Genomic DNA, 25,699 nt, shown 5'->3' with positions numbered 1-25,699 from the left:
TAAATCCATCTCCATGGTTAGGAGGAGTCCCATACTCTTTCCCAGCTTGCACATTTTCTCAGTTTTCCAGTTTTTTGTTGTTGTTTGAACCTTTATCTACATTCCTGTCAGTTCATATGTAACACTTGGTATATAATAAACTTGAGGCTGATAAATGCCTCAGAAGACATTGTTAAACTACTATCCTCTGGCTCCAGCTACTAATTTGGAAAGAATATATGGTCTACTGGTAACCGTATATATAGTTACAGTTATTGTTGCACAGAAAAATAGTTGCATGTCTAAAAGTATTAACCTGAGAAAATGTATTCTTAGTGCTATTGAGTGCTATGCCTCCCCTCTAAGATAGATAGTTAGAATAGCCAGGCATCCAGTGAGTCTTTAAGTCTGGTCTTAAGGGCCCATTGCCATCTAGGCAGTTTGCTGTCCATCAGGAATGGGAAATTCCTCAAGAGGCGAATTCAGTATCATGGAGACTTCGGGGTCAGTTCCCCATTTCCTGTGAAAGAGGTGTTTGATGGCAGTGGAACATTGCTGTAGCTGACAGAGTCGCACTCATGATACATTTCCCCCAGGACCTATCTGAGCATGAAATGAGATATTGGCCATAATCCCCAGTTTGCTTCTAGAATAGAATGCCTTGCTGGAATTCCTTTAACATTCAAGGGTACCAGTGAAACTAAACAGATAAGCCATGTTTCACTTCCAGTGCTTCTCCCGGAAAAAAAAAGGGAGATTGTTTTTAAAGGCCTCTGGGTCAGTCTCTTGCATCTTGTGGTGGGCTCCGCAGACAGCAGCAGAGACTGTTCATGAGTTATCATTGGTACTAGTTGAATAAGGAGGGTATATATACATTGTCAGGGAGATTTGTTTGTCTCCTTCAATTGCCATTGGGTGAAGACTTTTTTATTTTTTTTGGAATTCCTTCAGTGATCCCTCATTCCTAAACAATGTTTTGTATGTATTTTAACTGTTTTTAAACACTTTCAAATATTGCTTTGAACTAGGTATGTTTGGGACAGGGGTTGTTTGTAAGGGCTTTATAATGTAATTTACCATGTATATTTTAAATTGTAAGCTGCCTTGGCTCTTGTAAGGGCAAGAAGATAGGATATAATTTTACAAATTTTACAAATAATGAAAAAAATGTTATACTCAAAGCATTAAAATAAGATATTGATACTCTGGACTAATAATTTACTATGTTGTCTTCTAAAAGGACCTTGATGATATAGAAGATGAAAATGAGCAATTAAAGCAAGAAAATAAGACACTCTTGAAAGTTGTTGGACAACTGACAAGGTAGAAGATGGAATCCTCAGAGAGGAATGAAATATGAAAACTACTGATTGAATGTTAAAGATCAAGGCTAGAACATTTCCTCTGCAATATGTCAAAACAACTGTCTTTATATTTATTGTTGTGGCTGGGTTGGGAAGGATGAATGTTTTACATAATGCGCTTTCTTCCATTAGTAAACAGTATCAAGTTCTGTGACTACTCTTAAACTTTTGTCCTAGATATATAGTTTAAATATTGACATATCTTAAAACATCAGAGTCCTGATACTGATGGGCCTTTAGACTGATAAGTATATGGCCTAGTAACACCCTTTTAAAAATAAATCTGAGCACCAAGATCATATTTTGGTCAATGTAGATGTTCTCTTTTTTCTTCCTACATAAAGGAAATAATAGGAGTAAACCTTGTTTACACAGATTCAAAAATCTATATATATTTTGGAAGATATTGCTGTTTGTTTAAACAGCTGTAAAATGCAGGTGCCTTACTATAGTGTTGATGTGAATTTTTTTTTCCAGATGAGTTACTTAATTTACAAAGCAATCTTGTATTTTGTGATTTTTTTTACTATATCTGAAATACTGACAATGGTAGATAGCATTTTTCCTGTATAATTGCTCTTTGATAACAACCCCCTTCCCCTGTTTTATAAAACTTAAATAAATCACCAATCATTATCAACATTAGTGAGGTAGCTTTTAGGGAAATTGCCTGTGTTGCATACCACAGTTAATCACCATGCTTGCATGTCAACCGTAAAAATAAGTGCCTATACAGGGGAAAACCCAGAGAGGGAAGCTGTGTTGCCAATGATTGAAGGGTGTATGAGAGTGGCACTTTGAAGTTCGCATCCCACATTTGTATTAGGATGCTATTAAAATACATTAAAGCAAGCCTGGTGCATTCTTTTTGGCAATAGTATTAACATATGGGATGTATCAGGATTTGCACAGGATTTTAAAACTGTGATAACTTTTTAATGAGCATAGTTTACAAGAGAAAGGTCATGATTTTGGGGCTCTGTTAAAGTTAATGTTAATGTTTTCCTCAAACTTAAGCTTTTTCTGGTTGAAACAACTTTTTCTATATTTAAGAATACAAAAGAAATGCATTGAAGGCTTTACTTAGCAATCTGTGCTGCTAATAAAACCATGCATTCATCGTGTTTCTGTTCACTACAGCACCTGTAATTTCAGGTTAGGCACAATTTGTAAAAAGACCTTGAAAATCAATCCAGTTTTGATGATATAAAGTGCACTGATCCCTTAACTGTATGTCTGAATACACTTGTATATGATACTAGAATGCTTTACAACATTGATCTACGTCCTTGCCCCTCGTGGTACAGAAGGCTTGTGCAGCATTGACACATATCCTCAGAGAATATTCCCAAGGAAAGGCAGGAGAATGTGCTGGAACTAAATGATGTATCCCATTGTGGAGAAATCTGAAAAGCATCTCTGGTGCCTTGAAAAGACCAGATTGGTTAAAGGTGTGAACAGGATAGAAGGAAACAATTATTTAAAATATCTAATCATTCATGATAAGGATGCTCCCCCCTTACTATTCTCTAAGGAGATTAAGCAGACAAATGTATAAAAGCAAAGTACACCTCTAATTTTAAACCAGATTAACAGTGGTGCCCTGAATCAATATTTATAGTAAATATAATTTATAAACATGATAGATTAGATTGGAAATACCATTTTAAATGTATAAAATACTGAAATTGCATGAAGGACTTTGGTATTTGATTCCCCCAAAATGTTGGTTTCTTTAAAACAGACCTTAGTACATTGCCCATTGCTCAAAGCAGAGACTAGCAAAATAAGCAACATAAATTGTTCCAGTGATGATCTTCATTACTATAAATGCATAATAGGCTTTAAGAATTTACAGCCTCTTCTTACATTTGTGGTGTGAAGGCAAGATTAATCCTCATTACTGCATTCCCTTTCAAACCGTCATTTTCTGTCTTGCAAGTCCTTATGGGCAAAAAACAAACTCATGGGAAACAGAGGGAAGGTAAGGAAATAAAACAGAAGACCATTTTTTCATTTATAAACATCATATACCTTAACATTCCTACATATATTATTGTCTCTGTACTGTATAAATCATCTTTCAATTTCTGTGACTGCCAAGTGTTTCTTTGGGAGATAAATACTATCTCCAAGAAGTTATATGGTTTCCCACTGATGATTCACACAAATAAATTAGTGGATGGATGTGCAGAAGCAGCACTGGATAACCAATGAGTACTTCATTTGAATATTTGAATTTTCTGCAATATTGGTCAGGCAGATGAGAAATTATTCAGTGTCATCTCTGGTAAGCACTGAGAGTTTTCCTTTGGACATCCTATACCTCTCTACTGCCATTTCTTTACGTGGATGGCATCACTCCCAAATGTCTCCAGCAACTGAATGTTCATTGAGCTCCCAGACAGCTGCATAAAAATATGCAAAATCCCATTTGTGAGATCAAGTTTCAGACTTTTTGGTATAGCAATGACATATCATACCCAGCTTCCTGATTTCTTGCAGAGCTCCTTTCTATGTTGAAGTTATTGGATTTCTGCCAATAACAAATGTATCCTTGCTGTGATGGCAAAGGGTGATACTTTGCCAGCAATGACGTGGTGTGCACAAGAAGATGTAAATAAATTTGCAAATTTCTGTTGAATTTATAAGGGAATTTTCCTTGTTGGTTATTCCCAGCTTAATGGTGTTGTATATATATATATATATCATAGCTGCATACGGTACAAAGCAGTGAAGTGTACAGTAATGAAATTTGCTGTTGAGTACCAAGTCACATGCCTTGAAATAATATAGGGATTTCATATCTCAGTGAAACTGTCATTCATTAGCATATGTTAAATGCTCTGTTTGGGGGAATTTTTAAAACAAATGTTTTCTGCAATATTGTAGCTGCTGCCACTTTTTTAATTATAAAAGGAGCTCTTCTGTAGATGCTACCCAGAGTCATAAAGCTTGTATGGATAATTAAGGGTTGTTTCTAAGAATTAGTATTTGAACCTTCACTGAAAAATAAACACTACATATTAATTTTGTTTCCTTAGCAATAATTAATTATTGTTTTTTGTGGAGAGCTTTACATCTTCCTTAGCTATATGGTTTGTACGTGCACACACACATATACATTGCTGATTTAGAAACAGTTACTTTAAAACACTGGTTTAAATTCTAATGGGGAAAGGTGACTGATGGGGATATAAGCTTCCTGATATGTACCACATGTGTTCATTCATTTTTAATCCAATGTTCATCATGCTTCATCTTAAACCTGAGAGGAACTTCTTTTTCAGCTTTGTTACCCCTCCCCCCCCAACCCACAACATGTAACTTGGCCAATGTAATGTTTCTGGAATGCAGACTTCAGAGCCATGTGATCCCACAAGAACACACTGTCCCTTTGAAGTGGTCTCTTTTCACATGTTTCCTGTTTTTCTTATGCCATCCTTAGAAGGGACAGAACATCTTGGTGCAGCCATCTACAATCCCAATCACACTGGGGGACCTCTTTTCATGTTTCTATTAATTAAAGAGCTGCACTGCTATCATAACCTCTAAATATAGATTTCCCACATCTTATCTAGTTCGCTCTCTAAACTTCACTGAAAGCAAGAAATTATTAAATCACTTGTAGGCATTTTACAGCCTGTAATTTGTGTGTATTTCATCTTTACCATCGGTAAGTCCTGAAATCTAGCCACTTATTTATTTTATTTTATTTATTTAGATTTCTATACCGCCCATTTCTTTGCAGCTCTGGGCGGTTTACACAGAACATTATAACTTACATGGAACATTACATAACATCAAAACAACTTTAAAAAAACATCAAAAGATTACAAAACCACAATTATAATATAATAACAACTAACAGTAACTTTGGGAGAGTCATGGGCAGGTGTCTGGGGGGACCAGCAGGTGTTCTGAGTCGGTCGGCCTCAAGCAAATGCCTGGTGGAAGAGCTCCCTCTTGCAGGCCCTGCGGAACTGTGGAAGTTCGGGCAGGGCTCTGATCTCCTCAGGGAGCTCGTTCCACCAGGTGGGGGCCAGGACCGAGAAGGCTCTGGCCCTTGTTGAGGTCTGACGCGCTTCTCTGGGGCCAGGGATCCGCAGCCAGTTGGAGGTGGCAGAGCGTAAGACTCTTTTGGGGGTATAGGCAGGAAGAAAAAAAATTAAATCTGATCATGGTTACCACTGATAAGTTACACTGACTGTTTAGTGGGCATTTAGGAGGACTGCGGGTACCATTTTGAGCTTTTGCATAGTGTTCCAAACAGCACAGAAATCAAGAACGTCCAGGATTATTTGTTCCTAAGAATAATTCCGTGGGTGCAAGCTAGTGAATGATACATCCAAACATGTGAGGTTATCAGTCTTGCTTTCTTTAATTGCTGATAAGTTTAGGTCTAAGGAAGTTATCTGTGCCATCCACCATTCATGAAAGGTTTCTGGAAAAAGAGAGCTGAACTCTTTATTTAAGAACATCAATCTAAATACAGAATGCCCCTGTGGTGGGACCCAGAAGTAAGGGTAAAAGAAAACCCAGAAGGGAGAGAAAATAATAAATGCAATGTTTATATGTTTGTTTGTTTGTAGGCTCAGGGAGGTTCACATAGAACATAACAGAACAATACATTAAACTGACTGATTATAATGAATGGAAGGTAACAGTATTAATAACTATAAATAGAGAATAATATTCTAACAGGCCCATGGTCGGATCTGTCACATAGGTTTAAGGGAGGGAGTTTTGGGGGCCCAGTAGGTGTTGTTTAACTTTGGTCGACCTCAACCAACTGCCTGATAGAAGGACCTGCAGAACTGTGTTAGTTTTGTTTGTTTCTATGCAGATCCCAGGTTATAAAGGGTTAATGCCAGGCAGAATCAGTGTATTGGACTGACAGGCAAAGAAGGGGCAGGGCAAGAGAAGGCAGGGGGGAAAAAGGATTGTCAGATTCGAGCCAGTCTGAAAAGAGACGCAGGTGAGTCAGTCAAGTGGGAGAGACTCAAGCAGGAGAGCTGGGGGAGTGGTGGTGGTGGTGGGGGGAATCTGGGCAGAGTCTGCACTTACTTTGTTTATTCCATTGTCAATCCTGTTGAATTCAGATCACTTTGAACTCAGATCTTCCTCTTCCCCCCCCTCCCCATTGAAACAGGAAAGTCTTCTGCACGTGGTTAGGGTAGTTCAGAAGGGGGTGGGAGCGGAGCCAAGCAGGGAGCCTCTTTCTTTTCCTGGAGGGGAGGGGGAGAAGATCGAAAAAGGCAGAGAAGGGAGAAAAAATCCAGGACCGACAGAAGTTGAGAGAAATTGGGGGCTTCTCCTTTAAGGCAAATTCTTCACATGACCACCTGTGGCCAATCACGAGTTCTCTACCACAGAGGAGAACCCCCGATTCAAAACAATGCGATTTTATAATATATTCAAGATTAAAAGCACTCTACAATATCGCACAATAAAGGTAGGGTTACTCCAGATCAATCCTTGCTGCAGAAGGAAATTTTAAATCGCCCCAAATCCAAACGGAAATCGCATTCTGTGTAGAGGGCAGGGACTGAATCGATCTGGGGTTGGAATAAAAGCTCTGTGCAGTTTACACCCTGGATTCAGTGGAGAACAGTTGTGTTCCAGATACAGCTCTAGAGAACAAATAAGGGGAGGCTAAAAAGGAGTTTGGGGAGAAGAAATCCAAACTCTGGTGCCTAGTGGGGAATAGTCTTTTGGGGAAAGAAGCATTCCTAGCCCAGATTCTAAGCTGAGCAGGATAATTCAGGGGAGCTCTAAAAGGAAGTGTGATATTAGAGAACTGAGGAAATTTGAGCTAAGAAATAGGGGTATGTCAGTGGCCCATTATGCACGGGCCATAAGGCCCGCACTGGCAGCAGCAGTGCTTCGGTTAAAATTACTGAGAACACACGCTGCCGCCACCTCCCAGCCCAGGGCTCCGGAAGACCCGCATTAAGCGAACACGGGATCTTCCGGAGCTTCCCGGGTAAGCCGGGGCTGCAGCGGCCGGGCACTGTGCATAATCGGTAGTGCCGGGCTTGTCAGGCTACCCAGCCTCAACCTGCGGTGTCCCTTAAGGGACACCGCTCGCTGCTGCGGGCTCTGTGGCAGCACGGAGCTTTATTTAAGAACATCAATCTATTTAATAAACTTCAATTTCTTATTGTTATTCTCTAAACCAGGGTTTTGTGAAATCTGGGATTTCTTGATGGCCCTGGAAGGGTTTCCTGAATGGGTGGGAGTTAATTATTTTAAAAATATTTTTTAATTTGTTAAACATTTATCAGGTGATGTAACCATCTATAGTCATGTTGACCCACACACCCCTCCCAAAATTGGCCCATGATTGGCCTGAGTGTGGTGGGAAGGGGAAGAGCCCCAGGTAAGTGTGTACACAGCTATGCTTCCCAAGCATATTCTGCATGATTGCACCACTTATGGGGGTTCTGAAAGCCTGAAGGATGTTTCAGGAGTTTTTCAATGGTAGAAAAGTTGAGAAAGGCTGCTCTAAAGTCAGTGATCTAACCACTGAGGGAAAACTGTATGCCTAGGGCAGAAAGGGGGCACTTTATTTCTGCCAGCTGGTTCAGAAATCTTTTTATATTATAAGGGACTAGGGTTGAACAGTTTGAGAAATATTTAGAATATATAACACACTTCCAGACTGATCAGTAAGAACAAGAGAATAAAGATTAGGGAACTTTTGTTGTTAAAGAAGGCAAAGTTGTGTGTCCTTGTTCCTTGCCTTCCATCATATTTGGGTCCCAAAAGGACATCGTCACAGCCTCATAAAAGCTAAAGCTGAAATCTAATCAAAGAAATAAGTTTGTTGCTATGCTACCTTCATAATCACTTGTCCAGAATTTTCTAGACCACTTATAACAGGTAAATTTGGTGCAGTATCCATAAAGATATCTGGATTATGTTTTTGGCAAGGATAGACATTGCTAAAGACATTGTTTTATTGATACACATTAAATATATTGAATTGCCTATCCCAGAACATCTAACATAATAGTGGTATTGATGTAATGCTGGATATACTGAGGGTAATGCAAATAGTGCTGGAAATTGCACATACTAAATGCATCTTCTGAACCCACACAACCACATACAAATTATAACACTGTCAAACAGCTTGCAAATGTACCTGGTTTATGTTGTTGGCATTGTTGCTGCATTTACTACAGAGTCATTCTGTAACACAAGCCAACATTTAATAATGCATCTTTTTGCTTGCTTGTTGTCTAATCACTGATAATGTATAAACCTTGTTGAAATAATGTTGGTTGCAAGCAGAGTACTCAAATACTTTTTTAAAAGTTCACCTTTTATTGAAAGCTAAAAATTGTTTCAAATTACATTGCAAAAGGCTTATGATTGTACATTTTTACATTGTGCTTTCCTGGCGGTCATTGACTCACCTCTCCCTTTTGGTCTGACATTCCCCACAATACTTTACAGAGCCGGTGGCCTATCTATATATATAAAATTGGTTGATAAGAGTATAAGGAATCAACCACTGAAGAAAAATTGTGAAAACGGAGTATATCTAGAAACTGTTTTGGTTGGTCCTTAAAAAATTATTGATATATAAAATTTATTGTACCAATTGCCTTGGAAAGGTTCTGTTTGTCTCTGTATATGTTTTGAACCTTTCTTCCTTTTTCGTATTGTAAACACCTTTTATTGAAAGGTAAAAAGTGTTTCAAATTACATTGCAAAAGGCTTATGATTGTACATTTTTACATTGTGCTTTCCTGGCGGTCATTGACTCACCTCTCCCTCAGTGTTTGCTATTCACGCAGCTCATCAGATAGGAAAGATTAATTTACCCAAGAGATGCTTTTTTTTTTATTAGGGAGGAAAGACACTTGGCATGTCTTGCTAGTATTCCAGCCTTGCCCATTTTGTCTGCCCGACTTGCAAAGCCACGTGTTAATTGAAAGTTCTAAGTTGGTTTGCAAATACTTTCCATGTACTTACACTTCTACCTAGAAACTATAGTTCATTCCAGTGAGTTCTGAACATCTGCCAACATAAGAAACACTGTTGACAGCACATACACTGTAGATGATTTTAAATGTTGCATGACTTGCCTACAATGATCCTATAACATAAATAATACTAGCCAGCCAATACACTCTGAGCATTCACAAGCAATAAATGTTGAATACAGTGAACTGCACAATGCCAAACATCTCAAAGTTAGCAACCAGTAATGAGGGGGTCAAGTCAAGAGAAAATAGATGTAAACAAGATAAGTTTGACTTTGAGCATCAAATAATCACTGTCACTGCTATGACAGTCCTTAAATCCATACTCTACAAACAATTACTATAGATAGGTGGAAGGGGTATCTACTACTAATTTCCTTGTCCAAATTCCATGAAAAGAATAGTACTCATCCTTAAAGATTCAGGTGGGTGGCCATGTTGGTCTAAAGCAGCAGAACAAAGGTCCAGTGGCACCTTTAAGACTGACTAAGTTTTATTCAAAGAACGAGCTTTCGTGTGCCACTGGGCTCAAACTTTGTTCTATTCACCATACAGGCTCCATACTTGACCAGACTTCTTAGCCAAAAATCTATAGTTTAGCCACACTGTAATAATAATAATGTTCATTGTATACTTTGGTATGCAGCATCGAGGAATTTAAACAATATACTTTTGTTAGGAATAAAAGGGATGTTCATCTCTTTCATAAGACTGTATTTTTAAGGCAGTTGGTTGACTAATGGCTGTTTGACACAGCCTATTATTATCTCTAATTTGGAAAGATTCTGTAGACTAAAAGTCTGTTGAATGACAATGCTTTTTTCTGCAGGAAGAATGTTAATCTCTGGTTTTGGCCGAAGGCTCCTAATAACAATAGAGCATCAGCTGGCTATTAATAATCTGCAAGGTACTGTCCAATAGGTTTAGAGGTAAATTGTAGATAATACTCTTGGTAGTATGTTTAATTGTAAACTCTCTTTAAAGCTCTTTAAAATGTCCAAGTTAGATTTATTAACCACAGTGTTTTTCTAAACAGACTTACACCTTTCTAAGTCAATTGACAAGGATTTATAAAGGTGTAGCTGTTAGTAGTTCACTCTTAATGTCTTAGCTAGTCATCTTTATTATATTTTGTAACAAACTAGGAAATTATATGCAAGTAGCATATTAAAATACCCCTGACAAATGGGAACCTCTAAGAAGCACATGGGAAAACTCCCTCTGTGTTCCCTGACACCCCCATTTACCTTTCTGTACCATTGCCTCTCACTTTGACCTCCTCTGATATTTTCCCATCCACACTGTAGTCATTCTGCCCTCCCTCTTACTCCAACACTGGTCCCTACCTCCTCCTTGCCTCCCACTGACCGTTTACGCACTGGGAACTTCACTGCCCCAGCTCCTGTGGAGGAGCACAAATCAGGGGTGGATGAGGCACACTGGGCCAAATGCTCGCCTGTGTGAGTGCAAGAAGAGGTGAGGCAACCTGCAACAACTAAAACTCCAGCCTGCAGCCCAGCATGAAACCTCCAGTGCGTAAACAGTCACTGTACCCTTTTTCCTCAGTCTGATCTCTGCCCATGACCATCCTTCCTCCTTGTCACTATACCCATCACCACCACCTCACTGTTGCTTTACCTACCCACCCCTTCCTCCTTGCTGCTCAGCCTATCACCACCCCTTCTCACTGTCCCTTTGCTCTCCCCCCACCCTCCTTGATCCTTTCCCCCCTTCGCTTTGCTGTTGTTACCAGTCATCTCTTTGTTGCAGTTGCTCGGCTCACCCCTCCCTTCTTTCATCCACCCGCTGTTTCACTACCTGAACAGTGGCAGTGGTTACCCCAAGCACACAGCCACTTGGTTGAGGCAACAGCAGCAGCTCTCTGGGGCACCTAGCCCAGGATTTCTCAACCAGGGTTTCTTGCCAGCCCTGGAAATGGGTGGCCTTATACACACACACAAACACCATGACACCTATAGGCCACTTGGGAAGGTGTCCATGTAGCCTCTCCAGGACAGAGAGCCAAGAGGCAGACATGGGACAGTGTGCAGGAGGCAGAAGAGGTGGGGACTGTGGTACAGAAGCTGCATTCCCCATCCTCAAACAGGAGCCTTCCTTCTCTGCTCCTGGAAAGGAAAGGAAGTGCTTGGGAGTACCCAAAGAAGGAGGGTACACCTGAGCACGGGGGGGCAGGGTTTGCAGTTGCCCAGGCTGGAAAATAGCCTGCCCCCTTTGTAGAAAGTGGGGGGGGGAGGTTCCAATAAAAAACACTTATTCTAGACAAGACTGAAACAAATAAAAACATAGGAGCTGAGAACCCTCTTCAAGGAAAGGTCCAACCCATCCAACCCACATTTTGTCAATGGGAAAGCGACTATAGTGGGACTTCCAAGGAAAAGACTCAGTAGCATTTTCAGTGACTGAGGGAGGGTTGGACCTTCCTGCCTGCCTCCACTGTTGCCTCTTAGGAGCTCTTTCAGCAGAGCTTAGCAATGCAAACTTGCATGCTTTAGCCACCTCAACAGCAGGCAGAGTGAAGGATGTTCCCAGGAGATAACCTCAAAGACAGGGCAGGAGGAGCCGGGGGCAATTTCCAAGGGAGAGGCAGCTCCTCTTCTAGCAGCACGGCAGATGATAGTTCCTTTCTCCTGCCATAACACGGCCAGCTCCTGCTCACAGCACCATGGTAGCAGGATTGGCTGCACTTGCACTGTCTTGGTTTCTGGGGAATTTAATAATCCCCCCCCCCAATAGTTCTTGTACATTTTCTTTTTGTGTGTGTGCAAACTTTGGGGTACCCCAAGTTTGCAGAACGATCTTTTTTTAGGCAACGTGATCCCAATTTGTGAATTTCAGTATCTGCAGATTGGCACAGTATTAGAATATAAGAGGCCATGAAACAAACATTTAGTGGATAGGGTATAGAAACAATGAGGCACAGGACCAAAATATGTTTTAGATGACACAAAGTCAACAGAAATCAGCTGTGCTGATTTATTTCGCCAAAAATACCATTTTATTATAGTTATAGGGTTAGTAATTTTGAGTCGTTTTCAAGCAAAACCATACTCATAGAAGATAAAATAGGTATATAGCACTGCAACAAAATAGATAATAAATTGCAAGCATAAAGTGAGCCATAAGTCTCGTGTACCCAGCATCTCACCTGTTTTTGGTATTGAATCAGTTAACAGTAGGGGGGAACTGGTTGCCAGGCAACCAGGAAGTGCCATTCTGCGCTGATCCTCCAGCCAGCCTTGCATCTGAAAAACATCTCTTCAGCAAAATTAAAAACTAGGGGATTTATCTTGGCAGCCATGGGTCCTCAAAGTTCTTTACAAATAATGAAGGAATTGTAGGATACCTTTCAACCTAGAGGATCACATAATTCTGAAGTCTACTCTGAATATCCCCAGGCAGCTAAGGCAGACCTGAAGTTTTTAGACTCATGCTCCTACTGCTACAATTTTAGAGTTACAGCTCTGTTTATACATGTCTGTATCAGCAAGGCTGCAACCAAAAATGTGGCCTTTGCCCTGATTCAGGACAATGATTTTCTGGTTTTGTAACAGCGTACCAGGTTGTTGTTTCTTCGTCTTTGACAGAATAATTCAGGCAAAAGACTAGAACAAAATTAAATAAAGGTATTAAATTTCTGTTAAAGTGTTTCCAGAATGAATTAAGCAAACATTTTTTTTCTTTTCACACGCATACACAATCTCTTACACTTTGCAAACGATATGCTATATCAGATGACAGATGTCAAGAAATAAGTAGAATAAATTTGTGGAGAAGATGATTAACAATGAGAATGGCTCAAATACAGAGCTGTGGGGTCATGACACCAGCTTGGCATGTATAGTTTTTAGTTCTATTTTGTATTTCCTGTAGGACGTGGCTCTGTAACAAGAACAAAGTCAATGCAGTAGCTTTTGTTAGTTTAAGGAAACAGCCATACTTGTTCTATCTCCAAAAGGAATTTTTTAATCATAAATGTCTAGAATAGATCTAAAATAGGTTCAGGCTGCTTGAAATGAAACATTATGAACATGAAACCCTACACCACTTCTTTTGTTTGCCAAAGCGCATTGCACAGTAAGGGCACCATGGAAGCATAGCACATTCCTCTTATACCTGAGCATCTAGTTTTATGTCCCTTATTAGCCCAGGATATTATGTTTAAATGTGACCTAGGGAATCCTCAGTTGTAATTAATGGAGCCATTTCTACAAAGTATAATTTAAGGACAAATTGGAAAGGCATGGAATACAGCAAATTAAACAGCTTGGAAGACCACACTATTTTGTTGCCAGGACATCCTCTTGATGTAAGACAGGCCTGAATATGAAACATTTATCCCATATTAATACTACTATGTAGTAAAGAGTGAGAGCTTCTGACTATAACAGCATAAAATACATGGCTCAGATTAAACAGAACATTTTGTCACAAAGTTATTTACCTGAGGACTTTCTAGAGTGCACAGTACACATACAGCCTCCTTTAAAATTTCCAGTTTGGTGTAATGGTTAACATCAGCGGTTTATAATCTGGCAATCCGGGTTGATTCCCTGCTCCTTCAGCTGAGTGACAGACCTCATAGCAATGTTCTCAAAGAGCAGCCCTGTCAGAGCTCTCTCAGCCCCACCTACCTTACACAGTGGCCAGTTGTGGGGCGAGAAAGGGAAGGCCACTTTGAGACTCCATCTGATAGTGAAAAGCACAATATAAAAGCCAACTCTAAGAGCAATTTTATGAAACACTTCAGCTGAATTTCATAATTTTATGTTGGTACAGTATGAGGGGACACTCTGTGCTCTGAACCACATACGGTGTAGATATGGAAAACCAACATTAAGAAAAGAAAGCAAGTTGGGTGTGAATGATTATATGAATTTGCCATGTGACCCCCTGAGAATATAGTTCAGCATAGGTTCTTCACAGCCTTTAGAAATGATATCATGTAGCCATGGTGGACATGGTTGAAATTTCAGTTCAATGATGAACAATTTGGGTTGCAATTTGACCCCTTTTGTCTACAATATGTACTATAAGGGAATATAACTATACTATAAGGAATACAACAAGTATTCTAGCACATACTCCTGCACTGTGACCTTCCTGGGTTCTGGCCCTCCTCCCTCTGCTCCCTGCTCAATCTTGAGATCCAGTGTGGTGGAGTAGTACACTCTAATCTCGAGCTGGGTTTCATTTCTGACTCCACCTCCATATGCAGCCAGCTGGGTTGCCAACTAACAGGTGGAGCCTGGAAACCTTCAGGAAGATGAAAGAGAGAAAAACAGGATGAAAGAGAGGAAGAGAAGGTAAGGATAAGGGAAAGAAGGCATCAGTTCTCCCAAAGAAAACAGCTTCCATGGAGGGACACTGGCCCTTCTACTGCCACTCTATACAAGTGTCTAAGTCACCACCTTCCCATCCAACCCCACATCTTCCAAAGGCCAGCCGGGCAGGCCATGGAGGGGTGGGCTGCCACTTTCCAACCCCCACATATTACAAAGGCTGGGCCAGAAAGGCTGCAGAGGGGGCTGCCACCTCCTTCCCCTCCCCACATTTCCCAAAGTCTGGGCCAGGCAGGGAAGGCCACGGGGGAGGGAATGCCTCCTTCCTGCCCCTTCCTCCACATTTCCCAAAGGTCAGGCTGGGTGGGCAAGGCCATTGAGGAACTGCCACTTTCCCACCCACTCCCACCTCTCCCAAAGGCCAGGCAGCTCCAGGAAGACCATACTGGATGGGCTGCCTCAACCCACCCAACCCATATCTCCCAAATGTTGGGCCAGGCTGGGTAGGGAAGGCCTTGGTGTATGGGCTGCCTCCCTCCTGCCCCCCACATCCCCCAAAGGACAGGCTGGACAGGTAAGGCAGGGGGGCTGCTTCCTTCCTATCCTTGCACATCTCACAAGGGCCAGGCTTGGTGAGGAAAGCTGCTGGATCCCATCAGCCCCTTTGAGTAGATGGAAGGTGGCGAATAGCAAAGAGCACTCCAATTGCCAGCTGCAGGGCCATGGGGAGGTGTTGTAAGCTCAGGTCCTATTAGGGACTCCTCAGAGAAAAAGCCTTGCAAGGTGCTCCCAGTTTCGCCTGCACCTCAGCTTGATGAGAGTTTAGCCCAGCAAGATATTCAACAAACAAAGAGCGCTGATCAGCAGGAGGAAATGGAGCTGCAGAAAACCCAGGGCTTAGGTTCCTAAGTAGTTGCAGGAGTTCCTCATTCCTCTGCCCAGCCTCCAGCTGCAGCTCCCTACCTTGTCAGTCCACCTGGTTCATCTGAGCCAATCAAGAAATGCCAGCTATGTGCTGGAAGACCGCTCCAGTCTAAAAGGCAACACACCATGTTAGTAAGTCAGTTGCTGATTGCAGAAGACTTTGATTCATCACAGAGTGAGAATTGAGAGATTGGAAGGCCTGCGTTGTGGACACAACCTGTGACCTGTTCCTTCTTCTGATGCCCTTGGACCATTGGCTCACTGGACTCAGTTAAGACATTCATTGCATTCTCTGTTCCTTGGCATTCTGTTTTTGAAATACTGATTATCTCTGCCTCCCTTGCAGCTCATCTTTGCTTCCTTCCCGCAAAGAGATGAGACCAACACAGGAGGCAAAGGAAGCAACGGAAGAAGAAGAGAGATAAGTTCCATGATTGGCAGAGTATTCTCTCCCTTTTGGCTTCAGACTCTAAGGGAGGGCTAATCAGGTAAGGACTGAGTTGTCTGCCTGCAATTTGAACTGATTGGCCCTCACTGGCAGATTGCAATTTGAACTGATTGGCCCTCTTAGACAGAGTGCAATTTGAACTGCTTGTCCCTCACTAGCAAAGTGGTGTCTCCCTATTGGCAGTACACCTGCAGGACCGATCAGGTAGGGAATGAGTTGGCTGCACGCAACTTCAACTTTATAATGTTTATATATAGTGAATAGTGATGATATTATCAATGGGCAGTGTTTGATTCTGCTGATTTGAAATTGCTGGTGCATTTCAAGTATTAGGCATTCCGTTTTCAATAAAGTTTCATTTTGTACTTCACTATTTCCATTTTCTTGTGCCAAGTTACTTGCCCCAACCACTGCAATTCAGGTTGCATTGTAGGTACTATCAGACTCTAGATTAGGGTAACAATAAACTGATCATAGCCATGATACTTTGAACTCAGAGATTGTTTTGTATGTGTATGTATTAACCCATCAAAAAAAACCCTGAAGAATAAGTCAATGAAAGGCGATCAGTAATGGGGTGAGAAGACAATATAAGGACTGATACTGTAATTTATATTATTTAATCTGACTGTTCATGTGAATACATTCTTAGGTACATAATTTAGTTGAAGGAAAAAACTCCTAGTTAAACCAGATTTTCTCTCCTACATTTGTATCCCTACATATATTGTGCTCTTTTATTGTTGAGGCTGTGATTAGACTGTTAAACCAACACATTGTAGAAATCCTGTTGCTGTTAGGGGAAACCAAACAGACTGAAGTAAATGTTGGCAAAAAGCCACATCCTTGATAGAATGTTGTATTTTGATGCTTCTTTTTTTTAAGAATAATCTTCCTGCAAATCATGTTGTATCTTCAAACAAGGAACAGAAAAGTTTAAACCTTTAGTCTGGTCAGAGTTTTTTTAGTCCTGTGAAGCTTTGATTAATTTCATTACACATTGGCACCAAACTCATGAAACACAATATGATGTAAAGCTATGCTCAGTTGCAAGTGACTTGACCAAAATGTTTTGTTTTGTTTAACCAGAGGAAGAAGAATACATTATTCTTCAGAATAAGGATGGAAAAAACCACTTACAATTATATATTTACATATTCCTAAACTAACCTAAAGAGCCTCTTGTGGCGCAGAGTGGTAAGGCAGCGACATGCTATCTGAAGCTCTGACCATGAGGCTAGGAGTTCGATCCCAGCAGCCGGCTCAAGGTTGACTCAGCCTTCCATCCTTCCGAGGTCGGTAAAATGAGTACCCAGCTTGCTGGGAGGTAAACGGTAATGACTGGGGAAGGCACTGGCAAACCACCTGTATTGAGTCTGCCATGAAAATGCTAGAGGGCGTCACCCCAAGGGTCAGACATGACCTGGTGCCTGCACAGGGGATACCTTTGCCTTTAAACTAACCTAGCCTGGCAAAAAAAAAAAAAAGTTTATGGAAAGTTCATCTACTTTTTTTTCTTGCAGGTTCAATAGGGAAAAAGGCAACATCACACACAAACATAATTATTTTAATAACTCAGCTTTGTCAAGATTACTTAAAACTACATTTTAAGTGTCCATTGTGTTTGAGTTGTCAATAGTGAAAAATAAAATACTGCTTTCTCCTTAAATTTTCATACAACATATTGTACATAGCAGAGAAAATGTGCTTCTAGTGGGACGTTTGGTTGTGACCTTAATTTTCTGAGACCAAGTGATTTAGACATACATAGGATTGTTCTTTATATGATACAGTTGACCTTTGCCACTCTTAGTAAGACCCATGTGCAGCTGGACTAATTAGACTAAAACCTACACATATTTTTATTTTTTGTATTTCTTTTCTATATGGTTTTACAGCTGAATATGGCAGCCAATATGTGCCAAGGATTCTTAAAACAGAAAGCAAGGCCTTTTACACATACTATAGTTGCTTCTGATTTTTTTGGGAGGTGATCCACAAACACTAGAAAGGGTGAGAACTCTGAGAACCAGCATGGTGTAATGCAGGCTTTCTCAACCAGGCTTTTGTGAAACCCTGAGTTTCTTGATGGCCCTGGAAGTGTTGTTACTAATTAATCTTAAATATTTTTAAAATATATATTTTTTAATTTGTTAAACATTTATCAGGTGATGTAACCATCTGTAGTCATGTCAACCCACACACCCCATCCCAAAATGGCCCATGATTGGCCTGGGTGTGGTGGGAAGGGGAAGGTGAGCATGTACACAGCTATGCTTCCCAAGCATATTCTGCATGATCACACCACTTTTTTGGGGGTGGGTGGGTCTGGAAGCCTGAAGCATATTTCAGGGGTTTCTCAATGGTAAAAAAATTGAGAAAGGCTGGTATAATGGTTAACCATGGTAGGCTCTAATCTAAAGAACCAGGTTTGACTCCTTGCTCTACCACACGAAGCCTGCTGGGTGCCCTTGAACCAGTCACAGATCTATCAGAACTCTCTCAGCCTCATGTGCTCCACAAGGTATGTGTAGGGACAGGTAGGGAAGGCAGCTATAAACTGCTTTAGGGCTTCTTAGAGTAAAACAACTCTTCTCCTTCTTCTATACATCTACCCATCCTGTGCATTATTACAGTTGTGGTGTCAGTTTATTTTATTCTGCACATGGCTTAAATAATGATTTTCAAGGCAGGGGGCTGTCATCGTCAGTGCTATTATTGGGGACATCCCAGCACCCTCCTTTTTATTTAAAAAAAGGCTTTAAAATATTGCTTTAGCACTGACATATTCTTTGAATTCCCAGCTTTCATTTGTTAAAAAGAGTAAGTCCCTAGCGTCTTTGGTCACAGAGATATAAAGAAAAAGGCACATCTTGTGAGAGGAGACTTGCCCTTTTATAAAAATGAAAGCTGGGAATTCAGAGAACCGGATTAAACTATCATTATAACACTACAGCATTATATAAATATTTTACGACCATTAAAAAACCCACCTAAAACCACTAGTCGGGGGGGGGGGGGTTCTTAAATGATTATGTGAATCCACTCAATGAAGGTGGGTGGAAGAGAAAAAACTTATAGAAACAATACATACTAGAAAAAGGCTGGATCAAAATTGACTACCAGAAAAAGTTTGGGGTAAAAATGGCTTCTAAAGAGCTGGGGGGGGGGGGAGACTGGGGTGTGTGTGAAAACTACAGGCACAAAAATGTATGCAGAAATCAGAGGATAAATGAAAGCAGTATGAGGCCCCCACATACCCACAAAATGCAGAAAAGCCCCAAGTAAAAAGTCCTTTTCACTGTATTATCCTTTTAAAACATTTAACCATTCTCAAATTCATAAGAGTAGCTACAGGGGATTTGTTTCCCCCAGGATCACCTTAAGTATATGGGTGGTTGTGATCCTGAAACTTATATCCTCAGCCAGGGCAATGGTGGCTGGGGAGAGGTGGGTGGGCAGAAGGATAGACGTCAGGGCTTGACCACTGTAAAAAAGCAAGCTCTACCACTGAAAGTTTTCTCTTTTAAAAAAGTCACATTCTGAAAGCAAATAAACTCCCATCCTTTAAATAGAAACTGTCAAGTAACAACTAGGAAGTCAACAGCTGTTTTTCAATATACACCTGTCTCAGGGAGCCCTGGCCCCATCCTGGTTGTGCCCCTAATTTGTCTCACTTCTTCTAAGGGAATCTACTAGCCATTGGTTCTGTGTGCCTCAGCAATAAAGAGAAGGTATGATACAAGTATTTTAAATATATAACTTTTATTGCATCTCAGGTAAGGTTATAATCTTCTTTACATTCTGGAAACCAGAAAACAGCCCATTAAGAGTTATGATTCTCTTTCCTTAGTATCACTTCCTAATAGTTATACAGACTATAAAAGGGGACTTCCTGATCCACAAATCTGACAGACTGACAAATAGGTGAGCAGATTAATGAGAGAGAACACGGATAAAGTTTAAACTAGTTAAACTGCAAAATGATGTGAACAATCCCTTGTATTCAAATTAAATGTCATAGAGAAATGCTTTGTGGATTATGTTTTCAGTTATAGTTCTTCTGCTCTTACTTGTAGATTGTTTATTGTAGCTCCAATCTAGAAAGTCCCTTTTCACTTCAGGAATTCTTAGGTGTGTCAGTAGCAAACCTAATAAGGGTTAGATTATGTAAAAGGAAAGAAAGTGAAGAAATCAGGCTTAATTTTTGGGATGAGTGTTGCCTGTTATGTTGGGTAAGGAGCTAACAGAATTCCCGGTCTGGGTGTGGCAGATATCAGCATGCCAGAAGACATTAACACTAAGCATACTTAAAGAGCCTTATTGCCGAAACCTGCCCAGGGAATGAGCAATTCATAACAAGGGTTGGAAAGTGCTAGTAGAGAAACAAAAGACCAAGTTCATTAGTGGTACCTCAGCAAGTACACATTGTAATTACTACAGCCCAGAGTGACCTTGACAGTCAGAAAATAGAACAGAGGCAAGAGATGTTCAGGGGTGGTTTGCCATTGCCAGCCCCTGTGTTATGACCCTGGTCCATGAGCTGGCCAGGGCTGACCCTATTTAGCTTCCGGGATCTGATGGGATCGGGCTTGCTCCATTATCTGGTTCCAAGGCATATGTTGTCTCTGCATGGGGAGGTTCTATTTAGCTGCAATCAATAATTATCAGTTTACATGGGTCTTTAGTTTTTTAAAATTTTAAATGTGCATTAACATTTATAATCTCCAACATACTCCCTTCACACAAAATTTAACAGACAACTTGAGAGGCTCAACTAGAATAATAATGTAATATATTCTTATTCTCAAGTCAGTTTGCTATCAAGATATACATGATAGAAAAATAGAACAAATAAGTTTAAATAAATAAGTTTAAATGGTTAACCAATACCATGAGAAGTAGAATTAGTAGCACAGAAGAGTGCCATTTATAAGGGCAGGTAGAGAGAGAAAAGTAACTTCACCCTGAAACAATGATTCCTTTTACAATGTTTTCAAATGAGACATGACTCCAATAACTCCTAGATAATTAGCTAATCTTCTCAAACAATCTGTTAATAATAATAATAATAATAATAATAATAATAATAATAATAATAATAATAATAATAATAATAATAATAATAATAATAATAGCATCTTGTGTGCATACTCTAGTTTTAAAGTGGGCATGTAGGAAGCAGCCCTGAAATAAAAACAGGCCAGTGACTTCACAGCTTCCCTGGGTCTTTCTCAGCCCCACCTCTCTGTCCATGGAGGCTGCTGCAATGTATCTTACTCATCTTTGCTGGCTGCCTTTTTTCAGCCCCAACTTCCTCCTGCCACCTCCGTCAGTCCCGCCCATGTCTCAGCTGGTCCATGGCTGTCTTTTGAGAGTCCTGGCTGCTCAAGTTGACCCCGCTCCTTCCAGCCCTATCATCTTTTCCCTCCAGCTGCTGTTAAGAGAGAATTGTTATTCTCCTCACAAACAGTGATGCTGTAATTTTTAGCTTCTGTAATATTCCCCAGCTTTTTTTCTTTTCAGATTTTTCTGCAAACAGGAAAGTCTTACTTCAGTGTAAGGGGGCCTGATCAATAGACTTAGCTATTTGCAGATTTATTGATTGGTATATAGATAGGTGCTTTGTAGGGAGGGGAAATCCAACCAGAACAATGGTGTTATAGAAAGGAATGGGAGGCGTGGAGCCTTCCTGAGGCCAGGATTTGATATTTGCATTCCTCCCATTCCTTGCTTGAAAATCCCCTTCAGGAGGCCATGGGCATGCTTCTCAGAGCCCTGAAACAATTGTGATACTGAGAAAGGAAGGGTTGTGCTGGGACAGGCAAAGAAGCTGCTGACTTTGGAGGCCCAACAAGCTGAAGGCAAAGATTTCAAGAGTGTTTGTGAAACAATTATTCCATGTCTGGGATTGTATGAGTCCTGACAGGAGAATTAAACCCCTCCGGATAAGAGAGAGAGATGTTCAAAGTGATCAAAACAACCTAGATTAAAAAAATACACACATAGTTGTTCCTCACAATTTACAAAGTTGATCTCTCAACATAATCTTGGATTATGCTGACAACTGTCTAGTGTTTCTAGTTGTGATTTGAACTTTTTGCGCACAGTCCAGGCTTTCACTATTACATGTGTAATGATTTCTATGCAAAACAGAGAACTGGTGACAGGGAATCAGCCAGAAGGGACTTCCACAAATGGAGTAGCTACGCATACAGTATCAGCCCATGTTTACTCATCATTGCAAGCAAACCATAATTTAAATTAAATTTCCAACTCTTGATTTCACTAGCCAGATGTTATCAGGCAGTTTGTCAGTTGCAAATATAATGTTGCTAAAGAAAAATGTTTTTTATTTTGTGCCAAACTTCATTTTGGTCAAAAATTTGCACAATCAACAATATGCTGCCTCACTGCTCCAGATTTAACAATATGTTAAGACAAGATGGTTTCCCATTGGTAAATTGGCTAAAACATGCGACACAGAAAAGCCTGCAAGTAAACTGGAGATGGTATAAAACTCTTTTTTAAAGGGAGGGCATTCCTTTAAGTGCTACACTCCACTTAGTACCTCAATGCTAAGAGCTTAGATTGGAATCAACATTGTTAAAATTCAAACATGTGGAGCTCTAGTATCATATTGGCTGAAATTTCAGCAAAACGATTGCCAAAGAAATGTTATCTGAAACAAATATCTAAAAGTATTAAGACCAGATGGGCCAAGAAATATGATATGATTATGTCAAAATATCAACTGAATCCTAGTGAACTGAAAGGTGCCCCTGTAGATCTAGCCAAGAAAAGCATAATAAAAGAGATTAAAGAGATTAATGTACAGGTAGACATGAACTGTTTGCATTTAAACCCCACCACTGTCTTGACATCTTTTTGTGAACTAGTCCATTTGAAGGCATTTTTCTCTGTTGTTGATTTATTCTTAGAGATGGAGATTTATTGTTAGAGATGGTGAGGATTCCCCCCCCCCTTCATTTCATGGTTGGGAGTTGATCCTTTTTCCAAAGTAGAACGAAAGCTTTAATTAAATACATGAGATGCAAATGGTATTGTTGTAGGAAAATAATGTGGAGTAGTATAGAGTTTTAAAATATATTAATATAATTTAAAATCCTGCCACTTATAACCCCCCATACACACACACCTCTAATCTCCCATTTTGGAAGAAGAAGAAGAGTTGGTTTTTATATGTCACTTTTCTCTATCAGAAGGAGTCACAAAGTGGCTTATAATAGCCTTCCTTTTCCTCTTTCCAAAACAGACATCCTGTGAGGTAGATGAGGCTGAGAGAACCCTAATCTGCTAACAGGACTGTTATGAGCCCAAGGTTACCCAGCTGGCTGTATGTGGAGGTGCTGGGAATCAAACCCAGCTTGCCAGATTAGAAACTGCCACTCTTAACCACTACACCTAGCTGGCTGAAAATATATTCACTGTCTTTTTGTGCAGAATATGTCAATGAAAGGATGTGCCGCAGTTACCTTCAGTTAGCAGAAAAATATTGCATAATGTATAGTCTATAATATCATACCAAGACAGAATTTCTTCTCAATGTTGAAGTGGGTAAATTTTGATAATATTACTTTGTACACAGGAGTATCTCTCTAAACTGAGTAATAAGCAATCATGTGGTAAATGATGTTTGCTGTGGGTAAAAGTAGTGGAACAAAAAAAAATCCTCATTTTAAATATTTTATTTATTTATAATTTAATTTATACCCCACCCCTCCCGACACAGTTGGCCAGAGGCAGTTTACAACAGAATAAAAGAATAAAATACAACAAGGAATAGAAATGGCTACATACGAAAAGGAGAGAACTAAAGACATTGAGATCGGGGAGGGGGGAAGAGAAGCCCAACGGGAATTGGGATTAAAAGAGTGAGAAGCCCAAAAGCAGTATGACATCAAATTAAATGAATTAAAAATGGAAGAATTACAATTAAGGGCTGAGTTAGGAAATACTAGACTAAGTGATGAAGTCTTTTATATTGATCAAAAGAAATTTCCAACTTCAAAAAGGAGACAATATTGAAGCTTTTTTTGGTTAGTTTTGAAAGGGCTTGTAAAGATTTTCAAGTGGCTCACAATGAAAGAATGATTTAAATTCCCTCACAAATATATGAAGGGTGTGTGTTAATGACATCTACTTTGAAATGAGGAATGAAGAGTCCCTAGACTATGATTTGTTCAAAGACAGGATGAGACAGAAATCTGGATTAACTGCTGAACATAGGAGAAAAAAATTTAGGGAACTTTGGGGAAAAAAATCAGATTAAAACTTTGTCAGTTGTTTAAACAGACTTTTAAATTATTGGTTGACTGGCACTGGGGCCAAAACTAGAGGTCAGGTAGTGAATTTAATAGCATTGGGACAGTTTTACAGAGAATATAAATAGACTAGGAATAAAGCCCATTTTATGTGAAAATAAAATGGGCGCTAGGGCCCAGGGCGAAGGCTTCCTTGGGGTCTGGGACGCGGGGGCGATTGGGCTGCGACCTGGGGTGTTCTCCTGGCTACGGGCTGGAGACGGGCCCGGGAGAAGTCCGCCAGCCACCCACCCACCCACCGGGCAGCGTCCCAGGGCTTTCTTCCGGCCCCAGGAGCAGCCTCGCTGCATCTGTGAAACAGTGAGGCTGCTCCTGGGGCCGGGAGAAGACGGCGGCCCACCCCCCACCCTGCAGCGTCCCGGGGCCTTCTCCCGGCCCCAGGAGCAGCCTCACCGCGTCTGTGACATAGTGAGGCTGCTCCTGGGGCCGGGAGAAGGCGGCGGTGCACCCCCCACCCGGCATCCCGTGGCCTTCTCCTGGCCCCAGGATCAGCCCCGCCACATTTGCGATGTGGCGAGGCTCTCCCTTGGGCTGGGAGAAGGCCCCCACTGACAGCAACTCCCCCATCGCCAGGGTTCCCAGGGCAGGTAAGGAGCAGGGACGCCATATCTTCGACGTGGCGTCCCTGCTCCTTTCTGAAGGTGGAGGAGCACCTGGCCTGGAGGACTCGCCGTGCAGGCTGCCAGCTCAATCTGCACGGTGAGTCCCCGGCCGGTCCAAGCCGCCAATGGGGAGCCATGCTTTGCGCGGCTCCCCATTGGCGGCTTGGCCCTGGATGGACACTCAGAGGGCCCAATCAGGAGGCACTTCGTGGCTCCTGATTGGGCCTCCAAGTTTTTATCCCAGACAGGGCCTGCAGTCACTCCTCTCCAGTAGCCCTTACCTTTTTATTTAATCCGCTCCGCAGGAATGGTTTAAGATTATATGGGACAAAAAATTATAGAGCACAGTGAGAGTTGCTGAAATTATGAATTCCTTGGTGGAGGATTTGTATGGAATCAAAACAGAAAAGCCTGACTCCCTCCGAATTTTACCCCAGAAAACTAACCCTGTAAAGTGGACCCCTCAGACTCATAGAGAACCTGAGGAAATTAGATGTTTTAATTGTAGAGCTCAGCCACATAAAATACAATTGTCCCAAATTAGTAAAAACAAAACAAAAACCACCTCAGGAGCTGTTAGGCAACTAAACATGTTTAAGTTAGTTTAACACAAGTAAAGGCAGTTTAAAACACCCAAGTGACAGAAGCAGCAATTTCCCCTGAAGTGCAACCTCTCACGTATATAGTGAGTGGAAGGTGCCAAAAGGTGCCAGAAATGAAGTGGCTGCAGAGATTTAGGA

At 40.9% G+C, this 25,699-nt stretch overlaps 1 protein-coding gene across 1 annotated transcript in view; it reads left to right on the top strand.

The window, feature by feature from the left end:
- PAWR (pro-apoptotic WT1 regulator) overlaps window positions 1-4,386 on the top strand; it is a 76,186-nt gene extending 71,800 nt beyond the window's left edge. Inside the window, exon 7 of the mRNA XM_077338896.1 lies at window positions 1,220-4,386. Within this exon, the coding sequence (XP_077195011.1) occupies window positions 1,220-1,306 (87 nt within the window). The 3' untranslated portion in view covers window positions 1,307-4,386. The remainder of the gene's footprint in view (window positions 1-1,219) is intronic.
- Window positions 4,387-25,699: the final 21,313 nt, after the last annotated feature.

Source organism: Paroedura picta, chromosome 5 (genome assembly GCF_049243985.1).
Source record: "Paroedura picta isolate Pp20150507F chromosome 5, Ppicta_v3.0, whole genome shotgun sequence".
NCBI classification, from domain to species: Eukaryota; Metazoa; Chordata; class Lepidosauria; order Squamata; family Gekkonidae; genus Paroedura; species Paroedura picta.
This window is presented reverse-complemented; position numbering and strand designations above follow the sequence as displayed.